The following is a 15,806-nucleotide window of genomic DNA, read 5'->3' on the forward strand; positions in this document are numbered from 1 at the left end:
TTCGTTTTTTTTTTTAATTTATTCATTATTTTAGACTTGGTGTATTATCAGCCGATGCAAGATGTAAGACTTTCGACAATGATGCAAATGGTTACGCTCGTTCTGAAGCAATTGTTGCATGTATACTGCAGAAGGCTAAGGATTCGAGAAGGTAATATTTTTAGTCTGTAACTATCAACTTATTTTGAGATCAATGATAACTGCGGAAGTAACCTCTAGCCTGCGTCCTGGGTATTCACTTTATTTTTAAATACAGCAATTTCTATTGTGTTGTCGTAGTTTTTCGTTCATTTACACGGTTAATTATTACTATGCCAAAAGTAATACCTTTTACTTATTATACAAGTCACCAAATCCCATCAGTTATCCACTTTTTCTGTTTCCACTAATATTTAAAATTTTATTGATTTTTTTATTATTGAGCTATAATGGTATAACATGGCGGTTACCAAAAAACTATAATAAATATATAATCAAGAAAAAAAAATGAATTCGTGGAAAATGTTTCTGATCAGAATTTCACACGACACGAAATATGCACATAAATAAAATCAAATCAAATATTCTTTAGTCAAGTAGTTTTGCGAGCACTTTTGAATCGCCATTACCCAGGATTAAATTAAATTTAAAACCACCATGAATAGCCAAAACCATTTTTTTCAGAATCTACGCCCAAATACTCTACGCTAAGACTAACTGTGATGGGTATAAGGAACAAGGTATCTCTTACCCATCAGGTGACATGCAGAGGTTACTCCTCAGCGAATTTTATGAAGAGTGTTCTGTTCCACCCAACACTCTCGAGTACGTAGAAGCTCATGGAACAGGTATGTGAATTTATTACAACGGCGTAGTAACTAAAAAAGATAAGATAGATTAAGTTCTATCCAATGAGCTATAATATTATAATATTTAAGGTATACTCGAAGAAATTCATAGCAATTTCGTCGGTTAGATATCTGTTTTTTTTTTTGGATAATATTTTCTCATAACATTCTTTGTTATCCTAAGTACATACAAATTTAAAGAAAAATAAAATTAAGTCATTTTAATTCGAGCTATTTAATTAATCAAAGTATAGTCGTTTCAATAACCAAATAAATATTTGGAAACAATTAAGTTCACGTAAATAGAATAAATATATTACATGAATACATAAATAAATAATTGAAGAAAAAACAAAATTCATTGTCGCGGTGAAATATATTTAAACACAGTTTATTTACCTTAACATAACCGGAATAATTATAAGAAAGAAAATGTACTAATAACAATAAATAATTTGATGCAAATCGAATCAATATAATATATTCAACGAATTTCATTCGAATCTATATAATATAACATAATATAATAATAAAATAACCTCCGCAACTAATGGTCCAATTCTAAACCTCTTTTTACTGATAGGAAGCTACATAATTCTTGAGTGCTATAGGGTATAAATTTATGTTTATATCATATCATTTTCTTTATTAATAAAACGCACCCCTGTAAAGCCGGGGTGGGTCACCAGTTACATATATTTTATTGTTTATTCGTGTGCTCTTAATAAGTATCAATTGTGTTTTATTTTGATAGCGATGAAGAGCATTTGACGATAGAACAGTCGAATATATGAAGTTCTGATTTAGTCCAGCTTAAGAACATTTGACGATAGGGCGGTCGAATATATGAAGTTCTGATTTAGTCCAGCTTAAGAACATTTGACGATAGAGCGGTCGAATATATGAAATTCTGATTTAGTCCAGCTTTAAATGCGTTAGATTGTTAACCAGATACCGACAGTGAATTCCACAACTTGGCTGTTATAAAGATGTTCGAAAAGCGCTTAGTTCAGATCGGGATTCCCATCAAATATAACTGATTATCCTGACGTGCCTCTAGTAATTTGGTTATAGAATGGCAATGGGCAGTACAATACATTCAAATAGGCAACTGTGCGTCTATGTTCTATACCTGGTTGAAGTACTTTGTTCTCAACAGGTACGAAGGTAGGAGATCCCATAGAGCTGGACGTGATTGGTGATATATTCTGTGGGGGGAGATCTGATCCTCTCATGATAGGATCGATTAAGTCTAATTTGGGACACAGTGAACCGGCGTCGGGTCTTTGTTCTGTTGCAAAGGTAAGAAATAATACTAAAACTATGAATTTGCAATTATATATATTTTTTAAATTTATACTAGAACCTACCTTTTTATGTTAAATGTTTAATTATGAAATAAATAAAATGTTCTTAGCTGTGCATCGCGTATACAACAGGATATATTCCTCCAAATATAAATTTCAAAGTTCCAAGAAAGGACATATCATATCTTGAAGAGAAGAAAGTAAAGGTAGTGACGGAAAAGCAGCCCTGGGGCAGGGGTATGTCTGGTATCAACAGCTTCGGCTTTGGAGGTGCCAACGCTCACGTCTTGCTCAAAAGCGTTGCAAGAACGAAGGTTCGTTATTTTAAGTTAAGAAAAAAATAATTGTACTTTTTATGACAGTTTTGTTTCTTAAAGTGTTAATTTTTTTTTTTCTAACTTTTTCCTAATTGATGATGCGATTTGACAATTCTATAAAATAAGTCCTTAAATATACACAAATAAGAATTAAAAATAGTTACTGTATAAATCTTGACCGCGTGGAATGGTGGAAAGATGGCAAGAATACCAGTAGCATTTCCCCATTGAATCTTTATACTGTTTATGTTTTATACTTTTAAGGAAGCTTTTAGAACGAATACTCTAAGGGCCAAGTGCTTATACAGGCAAAAAACATGATGATGTAATTATAAGATATCTTTATTTTAAAATGAAGATCACATGATGCAATGTGTCAATTTTAGTTTGATGTGTTGATGAAGTCTGTTAATTTCATTTATTTATACAAATGATAATTAAGCAAATTTGACATAATAATATCTAGCAATGGTTACACTAATGGGCCCACCACCCACCACCGCAGCATCCCAATGGCTTGATAACGATCATTATTCAACATTACTTGTTTTATTAATATATTCTATTTTTTACAATTAGGTCAACAATGGAATACCTTCAGATGATCTACCTAGATTGGTCTGCGTATCTGGTCGCACTGAAGAAGCCGTAGCGAGGATCTTAGATGACCTTGAATCGAGGACTGTTGACGTTGATCTTGTCAGACTGTTACACGCTATACATGATGATGACATCCGTGGACACATTTTTAGAGGATATTCTTTATTGGGTAAGACCTTAATTTAGAATTTATTAATCGAAATAGAATAAAAACATTGATGTGTGCTTTTGACATCTACTATATTTGTTTCGTTGTTTATAAAAGTTAAGTCATTGCTGTAATTTAGTTTTTATTGAATTTTCATTAAGCCAACTTTTTTATATTTAGGATCGACTCCAACGAAGAGCGTTTCACTTTCTAGAAACATCCAGTACTTCTCCGGTGTTCGTCGTCCAGTGTGCTTTGCATACTCGGGCATGGGCTCTCAATGGGCTGGATTGGCTACACAGCTCATGAGAATACCCATATTCGCAGCTGTAATTGAAAAGTAAGAATAAAAGTGATTAAATGACAAGTTAACAATAGCTGCTGAATTATATCGTAATAAATAGTAAATTAAAAACGTAGATATTAGTAGAGCAGTGAGATATCGCAAAATGTTTCGAAAATATTCATTAACGTCGGTCTCCTTAATTATCCTTAAAAATATTATAATTACCTATAATATTCCCCAGGTGTCACAGGGCTCTCCAGCCTATGGGCATACACTTGATCGAGCTGATAACCAATTCAGACCCTAAGATATACGACAACATCCTCAACTCCTTCATCGGTATTGCCGCTGTGCAGATTGGTCTCACAGATGTCCTGAAAGCTGTTGGAATCGAACCCGACTTCATTATTGGTAAGTATTGTAATATTTTATGGTAAGCGAAATGAGAAAATAAGCTATTGTGTAGATATTTTATGAATGCTCAGAATGATTATTTCTTCTCACTAATAATGAATCTACAAATAGTTCCAATTCATAAAGAACCACTTTCGAACATTGCGAAATCGTAAATCCTCAATAGGTATTCCTCCAACATTCACAACAAATTTAATCAATAATTTGCTAAACTTTTAGGTCGGTCATCATAAATGAAAGCAATATTTTACAACATTGTTATTAAAACCGGACATTTTATCATCTGAACAGTATCATGTTCATTCTGTGCACCACTTATATTCGACTAGCTCTGAGAAGTATAATAAAGATTTGTTTCATTTGCCTTATTAGGTCACAGTGTGGGCGAGTTATGTTGCGCTTACGCAGAAGGCAGTTTGACAGCCGAACAGATGATTCTGTCAGCATATTATATCGGTTTAGCGGCCACTGACACAACATTTACTAAGGGATCTATGGCTGTAATAGAACTTGGATATAAGGACGTAAGTTTTTTACAGTCTTAACACTGTCAATCTTAGCAGTTCCGTTTGACACAGTTAAAATTTTATAAGTGTTTCTAGATTTATTAATGTTTTTCTAGATTTTATTAATCAATTCTTGATATTCAAATTGACGTTTTTGTTTATTAAAACAGATAAAAACAATTCTTCCATCTGAAATCGAAGTGGCTTGCCACAACGATGAAGGCTCGTGTACAATTTCTGGCCCAGCAGATAAAATTAAGACTTTTGTTGCTAAACTGGTAGCACAAGGGATATTTGCTAAGGAGGTACCTTGCAATAACATCGCCTACCATTCCCGTCACATCGCTGAAGCTGGTGAGTTTGTAATTTTTATGAAGACCATAAAATTAGAAAAGGTTCAAATTGTGATGTTTAAAATTTTTGGAAAATGTTATAGTTACTTTAATCTAAAATTACCTTATCAATTTATTTAATCTGTTTATATAATAATATATATAAACAGATTCATTAAATGAAATAACAAATAATCTTTTTTTGATTATTAATACATTAATTAGGTTAATTAAATACGATAAAATGAGGAAATAAAGACATCCACAAATCAAAACTTTATTTCTAAAATAGGTCCGACATTGCTTAAAAATCTGAAGGTGGTGATTCCAACACCAAAACCACGTTCAGAACGCTGGTTATCCACTTCTATCCAGCAGGACTTGTGGAAAAATTCGAAATCTGAGCTGTCCTCGGCTGAATATCACACCAACAATTTTCTGGTAAGTAGATTAAAACCGATAGTCGATCGTTGTTAACTTATTATTGATCTTGACAGAAAAACGAAAACTACTGAATAACATATAAAACTGACCGTTCAGTATGTCTAACTGAATACGTAAGGCCATCCGCATTTGGTGTACCTTGAGAAACGTCTATGTCTAACCGAGAGCTTTGGTGTACTTGAACGTCCATGTCCAGCAGTAGAGTGCAATTGGCTGGGTGATGATATTGTTTATTGTCTACCATGAAAATAACCGTCTTTAAACTGCTTTACTCAGAATATTTATATAGTGGTTTTAACTAAAGAACTGAAAATATTTCTAAGATTGTACCTGAATCAGCTTCTGTACCAAAAACATTCCTATCGTCTTAAATATAGCTAGATTATTTGAAATATTAAAAAAATATGGGATACTATTCTACCAATTGTGTTATTGAAACATTCGTTTATTAGAGTCCAGTGCTTTTCGAGGAGACAGCGAAATTAATTCCCACCAACGCGATCACTATAGAGATTTGCCCAAATGAACACCTACAGGCAATTTTATATCGATCTCTCAAGAAGGATATCATCAACATTTCGCTTATTGATAGAAAAAACCAGGACTACCTACAATCTCTCTTCACGGCCCTTGGCAAGTAAGTAATTGATTTTCCTCTATCCATTTTTAAATATATTTTATAATTCGAAAGACTACAATTACTCACCCATATAAATCAAAATTTTTAACTACTTCAGATTGTGATGTTCTCCTGATCGATATGGGTCGCGTCAGCCATTCTCAAAAGAGAATAGCAAACTGCCCATGATATATTATAGAGCATAATTGTGTCTTCAGTCTTATAATCCGATGAGATGGCAAATCCGACACGACCTGAAAGATTTTAGCCGTTGGATCAACGGTTTCAGTCGGTTTCATATGCTTTCCGAGACACGGGTGTCTCAATATTCCAGAGTTATTGCCGCTGAGAATAGAGAACTGAATAATAGTTTATCAGTCCAACCTGAGTTTTACACCCAGGACACTAGACCAACGAAGGCCTTATTACTTTGGTTAAAAAGGTACAACAGTTAGTAATTCATGAATTTTATATGCAATGCAAATATATGCATTAATCTCTTTAAAACAAAGAAATGACAACACTTTCGTCATATCCTACAGACCGACTATTTTGTTGTTCATGTAATCAAGAGTTAATTTACAATATTCAGTTTTCTGGTTGTTCACAAATAATTGGAATAATGAGTATCATATTTTCAGGTTATGAAAAGCACGATTATAAACTTCATTATCAAACTATAAATCGGAATTGTATCTCAAATAAAATTAGTACCATATTTTCAGATTGTACGAAGCCGGTCTTAACCCTCACCTAGCCAACATTTACCCGACCATAAAGTTTCCCGTCTCGCAAGGAACTCCCATGCTCGCACACCTTGTCGAGTGGAAACACAGTGAAGACTGGTGAGTGTATTTAACTAGAAAGAGATTCATTAAATGAGCTATTTACCATTAAGCGTGCCAGCTTCGCAACAGATGAATATGGAGATATATAAAAAGTTTATATCCTAATACATTAAACTTTATTTGTTTTCTCGGTGCATACCAGTATTGCTCTCAGTCAGCATTATCTTTTTTCCGAAATTTCCAATAATCGTCATATTTCGGCCAATTTCCAACAAAACATTCATGAATTATACAATAAGATATTCCTCATTAATCACTTAGTCCATTGGTAAACACCTTTTAAAAAGCCGTTAGGTATTGAGTTTATCGCGACGGACACGAGCGGCGGAACCTCTTTGTTCTGTATTATGATCAGTCCATATGTACAACTTTTAAATTAAAGAACCAACGAAAAAATATAAATTCTTGTATTAGGCCGGTTAGGAAAGTCGATATTCGGCTTTTCTCTGATATAATATACATTAGTATAAACTTTCCACTTTAATCAATTGCCTTAATAATGAAAACTGCATTAAAATCCGTTGCGTGGTTGAAAAGATAAGTGGCTGCGGGCTCCTGGCGGGAAGTTGCTATGTAGAGATAGATAATCTCCGATCAATTTTGAAAATCGAAAATTGATTTGTAAAATAGATCACATTTTAAAATGATCTATTTATCTAACAGGAAATAAACATTTTGGAAAAAAAAACTATTACTCTAATTTAACTCATAAATATCGAACATAGTCTAGTAAGTACAATAATCTATATAAAAATAAACTATAGAAAACGAGCGGGAAAGTTTTTACAATATTAATATCTAAGTTGAGTTGTGAAAAATAAAGTAAACCATTTTATTGATATATAAGTTATCTTGGATTGCTTTTTTTATGGAACTTGCTATACTAGGTAGAAAAAAAAACCTTATCTAAATACAAAATTTTAACAAAGCCGTGTCTAAGATTTATACTCAAGAAATGCTCATATAATATTATTACATAAATCTAAACAGCATAATATTAATATTTGAATACCATTCCATATCGGATATCGACTTGAACTATTATTTTTTTACTTTAGGTACGTAGCAATACATGAAGCTAAAACTAAGTTGCAGTCTGGTGAGACGACCGTGACAACGTTCGTCAATGGTGAAATGACCGAATTCATGGCCGGTCACGTGATTGATGGTAAGGTTTACTCATTAAAGGAAGGCAGACGGGCAAATGGACCACTTGATCGTTAGTGCTCATCAACGCTCCTAAAAATAATTTACATTATTTATACCCACAATACCATTCTAGGTCGCAACTTGTACCCTGCAACCGGTTACATATTGATGGTGTGGGAGAGCCTCGCATTCATGATGGAAGAGATGGCTATAGAAGTTTCCGTGGTGCTCGAGAACGTACGATTCCAAAGAGCAACTCACATCCCTAAACAAGGATCTCTGGAGTTCATTGTTATGATTCATAAAGGAAGTGGTCAATTTGAGGTTATTATAATTTAAGTTTATTTGTTGAGAAATGAATTGGTCCTATATAGTAAAGGAAAGTCCGTTAACGACCAGATGGCCACCTTACCTATTGCGAGGAGAAGGTTAATCTTATCTGACACTGCTTCCATTAGCTTTCGATGCTCATCTATACATATAATAAAATTGGAGTGTCTGTTTGTAATATTAAAATAACCGCGTTTTACTAAATGCATATGTATGTATACACGGTACATATACCTAAATAACATTTTTTACAATTTTTGTCTGTCTGTCTGTTTGTTCCGGCTAATTTCTGGAACGGCTGGACCGATTTTGACGGGACTTTCACTGGCAGATAGCTGATAAAACAAAATATTCATAATATTTTTCGGCATATATTTATTTCGAACTTTGAAATTAAGAAAATTTCAAACATCAAAATATAGTTTATTTGCGAAAAAATATTGTAATACATCATAATTTTACAAGATTCAATTAAATAAATAAATAATAATAAATAAATATTGGACAACATCACATACATTACTCTGATCCCAATGTAAGTAGCTAAAGCACTTGTGTTATGGAAAATCAGAAGTAACGACGGTACCACATACACCCAGGCCCAAGACAAAACTAAGAAAACTAATGAACTTTTTCTACTTCGACTCGGCCAGGAATCGATTTAATATAATAAAATCAAGAATAAATGCAGTGGTTCTTCAAATTTTGAACATAGGCTCCAATGAGTAGCTGCAAAATAATCACTAAATAACATTGACATGTTACTTGTGACAATAAACGGGTACTTACTCCACTTTCAAATAGTCTTTATAATCTTATATTCGGTTACGTGTTATGTCAGCTTATTTATCAATTATTTATTTTAACCAAAGATTGAAATGTAATTATTGATCAACTTAAAGCTAGTACTTTATCAGTGAAGCTGCATTAGTATCTGCAACCATGTATAGTATCATAGTGAATACTTGCTAAATTCATATTGCTTTTTTTATAACATTCATGTAGTAGAATTTAAGCAATATCAAAATGTAACAAAATATGTATAATAGGATTGTTAAATAAAGGTTAAACCAAAATCTACCAGATTGTTGAGAGCGGAGCACCTATTGTGACTGGACGTATATACGCCCAGGAGAACGTGGGTCGCGATTACCGCGTGCTTCCAGCTGAACCTGAATCCAAAGGACCCAATGATAAACATTTACTCACCAAAGACTTCTACAAGGAGTTACGTCTAAGAGGCTACCAGTACAGGTAATTTTCAAATTAAATTCCAAACGATGAGTGTTTATCGTCATTATATTTAGGTACTTAGTTACTATGATTTACATTATATGTAACGGCAATCTTTGTATGTCTTCGGAAATCCGAAGGCGTTACGGTAATGTCCAAAATAAAGCTATAACTATAGCTAATATTATAAATTTGCAAAGTTTTATTGCGTAACAAAATAAATATTCGGAAATTGTTTACACCTTTAAAGATGTATCACTTTGTATGTTATCCAAGTCAGATACTAATTTTAAGTGTTTAGTGATAAGATGATGGTGTAACATGTTATATATATATATATATATATATATACTAGCGGCCCAGTACGTGCTTCTCTACGTATAAAGTGATATAATACAAAAATGAGTTAGAACATCGATTCATTTCTTGAAAAAATATATTTACTTAAATGCTAGTTATTTAAAAAAATAATTTAAAACATTTGTATAAACAATATTTTTGGGTTTTCCATTTTGAGTGTGAATAAACAAACGGCTGGGGGTACCGACTCTGGAACAGGCAACATAAAGTTGGCCGTGTGAAAAACATGATACTTCCAAATTCACACCACAAACGTGAAGTGTTTGCCCTTGGGCCTTGTTGATGGACATCGCAAATGATAAACGAACAGGATATTGTAATCGTTTGAGCTCGAATGGCATATCAGTTTTAATCATAGGGATACGCGGTATCAAACAAACTTCACCTTTTGATTTACCACTTAAGATCGTAGTTTCGATCAAATTTGGCAATAACAATAATATATATTAATTTTCCTTTTACAATAATAAACAAATTTTTGATTTGAAGCAGCCTGAAGGCGATCATCTCATTCCCAAGGTGTGCAGTCAGAGCAATTTTTTTGAATTTTATAATTGAATAATTTTGAACGTTTTCTGGGATCCTGTTGTAAAAACAAATGCCCCATAAAATACGTATTGCCACAAAAAAAGAGTTACTAACTCTGTGTAATCGGGTACTTGGAGTAACAAGTTTATTCTTGTTCCTAGTATAAATGGAATGTACGTCACAATTTCTGGAAAAATCATTTATGTTTTTTCATGTTTTCGATTGTATATTCTGTCAGACTATCTTTGTACATCTTTATAAATTTATAAAATACCGTGTATTAGACTTTGGGTGCTTGAGTAACACCTTTGTTACTGATGTTGATGATGTACCCTTGAACATCAGCAACATCAGATTTTTGCAGGTATTTTTCTCAAATTATCTGCACAACAAAACAGCGTCAGTATACGCTGTCATTAAGGAAAGTAATTTTTGCAGATACATTTTGAATTAATTCATAATTGAAGTTTATTTCATTCACAGTGGCCTCTTCCGAGGCGTAATCGGATGTAACGTGCAGGGTACCCGTGGTCGCTTAGCCTGGGTGAACAACTGGGTCACATTTTTGGACTGTATGATGCAGATGAAGATAGTTACTACAGACACCCGGGGGCTTTTCGTTCCAACCAGTATTGATAAAATTAGTATTGACGTAAATATCCACTACGACAATTTACCTCAAGTTGATCTTGATTCTCAAACACAGTCGATTGAGATTAATGTGTATCCTACTGTGGATGTTATCAGGTAACTTTAAGAAATTATTGCTAGGATTTTTTTTAATTAAAAATATAACATTACAAGTTGCTATTTAAAATTAATAAAATCCAATGTTCAGATATTCTTAACGTTAAATTAAATTCATGATTTTTTCTCGCCAGAGCTGGTGGAGTAGAAATTCGAGGTTTACACGCGACACCGATTTCAAGAAGGATTCCTCTAGGTGTACCAGTTCTAGAAAAGAATGTGTTCATTCCCAACTTTGGAAAGGCGAAGATGAAGGTACAATTTGCCATATTACATAAAAATATACCAACACATCGAATCTGATTCATAACACACAAAAATATACTAAACAAATACAGCCCTGACACAACCATACTCGCAATGCACATTTGTATGAGCAAATATATTAAGGGATATTAAGGGACAAAAATATTTAATAAAGTTGGACATAACTAGATATTAGTAGTAATAAAGATGTTTATTCACCAGTATGATAACACCAAAAAGCATCTTAAAATATGAATTAAAAAGTAGGCCGCTGGTAAAATGATCGTAGACTCGACTAGTAGCTGATTTCCAGTCCACATCTATGTATATAAATGCTCCAAACACCAAACACAACGTATTATGTGCATACGTAAACCTAAATAAGAGATAAAGTAAAAAAAGTATAATGTGATTATTATTTTGTTATCGTAACTAAATCGTTTCCAGATTGAGGACATTCTTAGAAGCAACATCCAACTCGTTCTTGAAAACATACAAACATACAAATTTAAAAGTGTTGAAATTGCTGACGATGTGTATATGACTAACGGATTAGAACCTGTTCTGGACAAAGTAGCGGACGTCTTAGGTGACCTGCCTTTGATACAAGCTGAATTGTCTGTTTTATCTGAGGATGCTATTAACATGCCATCAAACATTTCTGTGGAAAATAAAAAATTGTCAGCAGATAATAGTATTCTAATACTTATTGGTGCTAATTTACTACAGAGACCTGAAGTAAGTGAAATTGGAAACTTGTTTGTTTAAGTAGGTTATAAGATTTTTAATTCACGTTTTTAACAATAAATTACTTAATCAGATAGAATACTTAAGTAAGTATAATATACAAACCAATATTAAAAAACATGACCGCAAAGAATGGTGACAAGAATACATTTGCCATTAAAATCGCGGTTCGGATTCGGTGGATGAAACAGAAGCAACCAGTTATTGTTCGAGAAATGTTAATGTTATTTAATAGCATTCTAGATCGTTCTCAAAAAGCGTTCATAAAATATATTGAAATATTTTCGCTATTAATCCGAAGTAATGAAATATAGAGATATACAGTTTCGACTTCTTGACTTAATTTTAAATAAATTAATGGTTTTAGAATTCGCTGGCACAAAACTAAATTATCTTTTAAAAAATGTATATTTTTTTAGGTACTTAAAAATGCGTTAGCAGCTCTCCGTGACAAAGGGTTTATCATGAGTCGAGAAAAAGAACCCATTAATCCCAAAGATTTTGCTGATAAATACGACATCATCACCGTACAAGACACTGGCTTAGAACACGTTGTCCTCTTCCGAAAACGTGTTCCATCAAAACCGGCTAAATTCGTCAAAATTGTAACAGCTGATCAAACATATGCTTGGATAGACAAAGTTAAGGAAGAACTTAAAGTCGGGCAAAAAGTTGTTTTATATAGTCAAGATGAGCAAATAAACGGACTGCTGGGCCTGATTAACTGTCTTAGAAAGGAACCCGGTGGTGAAATATTCTATGGTATTTTAATTGCTGATCCTTCGGCACCACCGTTTAATCCTGATTTAGAATTCTATGAAGATCAGTTGGATCTGGATTTGGCAATTAATGTTTATCAGGAAGTGAGTCCAAGTTTTATTTAATTTAAAATATATTTTTTCTAGAAAAATAATTATTAACTAATTTAAATTAATGTCATGGAAAACATCGAAAAATTATCACATTTCTTGTTCTGTTGAATCAAATAATTTATATTGTAATTTAATCACAAAATATATTTTTTTTATATTTAGGGTCAATGGGGCACATACCGCCACTTACTTTTGGATGACTTGGATACGATTCAGGCACATCATGCTTTTGTGAACACAATAACTATCGGAGACCTCTCTTCACTTAGCTGGCTGGAGGGACCCATCGGCGTGAATTCAAATTTGAAGAACCCAGATAACGTTCTGATACATGTAATTAAGACCATAGTTACTTTAATTTTTGATTACGAAAGCTAGTGTATATAGTATATAGAGCATTTATTTAAGAGTTTGAAAGTTAGTTTATTGTTAAAGCTACTAAATTAAACTTCAAACATTTTCAACATCAGGCTACTGAAAAACCCTGTCTCAATGCATCTTCCTCAAATTTGATATTTTTAAACTATTTGATAAAGCTCAAACAGTACGTTGAAATAAACATTTCACTTTACTATTTAAATATAAATTAAGAAAAAATATTGGTGTAGTGAACTCTAATATATGGACAATATTTTGAAAAAATGATAGAGATATTTTTTTGTCAAGAATGTAAATAAATGTTTTCATTCAGGTATACAGCTCTGCTCTTAACTTCCGCGACGTGATGACGGCAATGGGTCGCGTGTCAGTCGACGCCGTTGCAAGTGGTAGACTTGCACAAGAGTGCGTACAAGGATTCGAAGTCGTTGGCAGAACATGCAAGTGAGTGTTACATTTTATATGATATTTCGAAAATAGCTAACATAAGCATTTAATAAAAAAATGTCTTATTTAATTGGCAATTATTTCTCGAGAAAAAACTAGGATAATATATCAATTATTTTCACAATTCAAATTCTTTACGTTTTATTCTTTATATTTTATGAAATGTTTTTAATTGAACATTTCACTCAGTGGTACTCGAGTTATGGGCATGGTGAGAAACAGCGGTATGGCAAATATGGTGGTAGCAGATAAGGCACTCGTATGGGGTATTCCTGACGAGTGGACTTTCGAGGAGGCTGCCAGTGTGCCGGTAGCTTATGGAACTGTATACTATGCCTTGGTAATTATTCCATTAGTGCTTATTCATTTGACTTCTACACTAACATATTATGAAAGGTGATTTGTAAAATGAGCTGGGCTACTCGACAGAAGTATTAGTTCTCACTAGTAAACAAAACCTAAGAAAGGACTCGGTTCCTAACCTTAATCTAAAGTGCTTTGTGCAGACACAATTTGTTTTTTTTTTATTGTAAATATGTCATAATATCTAACATAAGCTACTACTCAACAATTACAAAAAAGGGTAGCACCAGATTTTGCAAGGGTCAAACTAACTAAAAGAAAACCTATAAATACCTGAAACATAATGACTAATAGCAATAGCATTTTATATATTAACATATATCAATGAAAATTAATTTAGTAAAGGCATTAAAAAAATTTGGAAATTGCGGTATTATATTATCTGATTTTTCTGCTGGCCCATCTGGGTTGATAACATCTACCCACTAAGTGTATTAGTGACAAATAAAGCAATAACAAGCAATTGTATTGTGTCCGATCTAAAGAGTAAGTGAGCCGGCTTCTGTATGGATTAGTTAGATTTTATATGTTAGATTAAATAAATAAAAAGTAAATTAAAAACATTGTTTAAAATAGGTAATGATAGCACAGATTCAAAGAGGAGAATCTATCTTAATTCATGCCGGTTCTGGAGGTGTTGGTCAAGCAGCTATCAACGTTGCTCTTCGTTATGGATGCGAAGTCTTCACAACTGTTGGTACTCCGGAGAAACGAGCCTTCATCAAGAGACTTTTCCCGCAGCTTAAAGGTAATATAAAATTGAATTGAAATAAACTTCATTTGATTTTTTTAAATAAATAAATGGGCTCTAGCCATGGTAGAGGTTCTTTATCTTATCGAGTAGTGTATAGTACCTGATGGACTGAAACTGATTATTTGGGAACTATTATAAGTGTGACATGAATTGTGTGGTAGCTTTTTATTTTCATCATCTTTCCTCAATTCTAATAACTCTTATGTGTATTATGTTTATTAGCAAAGGAAAGGGATACATAATAATAATTAATATTAAGGTCTTAATTATATACAAATAATAATTCAAAATAGTTACCTTACAAATCATGACCACGTGGACGAATTGGAAAAATGCTTGCAGCATTTTCCCGTTGGATTCCTATCCTCTGGACAATAAATTAACCAGCCCTCCTCTCACCAATGGAGACAAAAATACTCCAAGGTCCAAGTGTTTATGCTGCAAATAGGACATAGTCATAATTTGGAATAAGAGACGAATATTTTGATCGTTTGTTCGCTTCAACTTTCGCCGTGGCGGCTCCTGATTTTAACACGGTTTTCCTGATAGGAGACGGGGCCACCGGCCAGCGGGTCAATGCATGTATATTAAATTATAATAATAGATGACACTTTTCTTTTTGTTTTTTCTCTTCTGTATATTTGCCGATTTATGTCCGTTTAGTTGCTATAATTGAGGAGCAATAAATTATTCATATACTTTTTTCTCAAATTATCATCAGTGATTATGGTAAAATTTCGAACTCTAGGCGATATTTATAATTTAATTTTAATTTTATACAAGGTATAATATTAGTGTTTAGTTTTATATATAGAAGGATCCAAAATGTAGTTTAAATGAAAATATTGTTTGTGTACAGACAATCATATCGGTAATTCTCGTGACACATCCTTCGAAGACATGGTCAGGAAAGAAACGAACGGAAAGGGAGTGGATATGGTCCTCAATTCTCTTGCCGATGAAAAGTTACAGGTATTTTGGAGTTTTGACTTGAAATTAAAATC

At 32.9% G+C, this 15,806-nt stretch overlaps 1 protein-coding gene across 2 annotated transcripts in view; it reads left to right on the forward strand.

Annotated features, from left to right (window-relative positions):
- The window catches only part of LOC113402382 (fatty acid synthase-like), a 53,216-nt gene that overhangs the window by 25,233 nt on the left and 12,177 nt on the right, over window positions 1–15,806 (forward strand). For both annotated transcript variants that reach the window (XM_064218227.1, XM_026642618.2), the window contains 24 exons: window positions 35–151; window positions 664–827; window positions 1,987–2,129; window positions 2,245–2,448; window positions 3,031–3,220; window positions 3,380–3,539; window positions 3,727–3,896; window positions 4,272–4,423; window positions 4,576–4,759; window positions 5,030–5,178; window positions 5,634–5,818; window positions 6,526–6,645; window positions 7,707–7,816; window positions 7,931–8,121; window positions 9,212–9,381; window positions 10,732–10,995; window positions 11,130–11,250; window positions 11,689–11,979; window positions 12,408–12,851; window positions 13,023–13,193; window positions 13,552–13,682; window positions 13,875–14,025; window positions 14,625–14,796; window positions 15,662–15,774. In XM_064218227.1, coding sequence (XP_064074297.1) covers window positions 35–151; window positions 664–827; window positions 1,987–2,129; window positions 2,245–2,448; window positions 3,031–3,220; window positions 3,380–3,539; window positions 3,727–3,896; window positions 4,272–4,423; window positions 4,576–4,759; window positions 5,030–5,178; window positions 5,634–5,818; window positions 6,526–6,645; window positions 7,707–7,816; window positions 7,931–8,121; window positions 9,212–9,381; window positions 10,732–10,995; window positions 11,130–11,250; window positions 11,689–11,979; window positions 12,408–12,851; window positions 13,023–13,193; window positions 13,552–13,682; window positions 13,875–14,025; window positions 14,625–14,796; window positions 15,662–15,774 — 4,267 coding nt within the window. The remainder of the gene's footprint in view (window positions 1–34; window positions 152–663; window positions 828–1,986; window positions 2,130–2,244; window positions 2,449–3,030; window positions 3,221–3,379; window positions 3,540–3,726; window positions 3,897–4,271; window positions 4,424–4,575; window positions 4,760–5,029; window positions 5,179–5,633; window positions 5,819–6,525; window positions 6,646–7,706; window positions 7,817–7,930; window positions 8,122–9,211; window positions 9,382–10,731; window positions 10,996–11,129; window positions 11,251–11,688; window positions 11,980–12,407; window positions 12,852–13,022; window positions 13,194–13,551; window positions 13,683–13,874; window positions 14,026–14,624; window positions 14,797–15,661; window positions 15,775–15,806) is intronic.

This window comes from Vanessa tameamea, chromosome 21 (genome assembly GCF_037043105.1).
Source record: "Vanessa tameamea isolate UH-Manoa-2023 chromosome 21, ilVanTame1 primary haplotype, whole genome shotgun sequence".
NCBI classification, from domain to species: Eukaryota; Metazoa; Arthropoda; class Insecta; order Lepidoptera; family Nymphalidae; genus Vanessa; species Vanessa tameamea.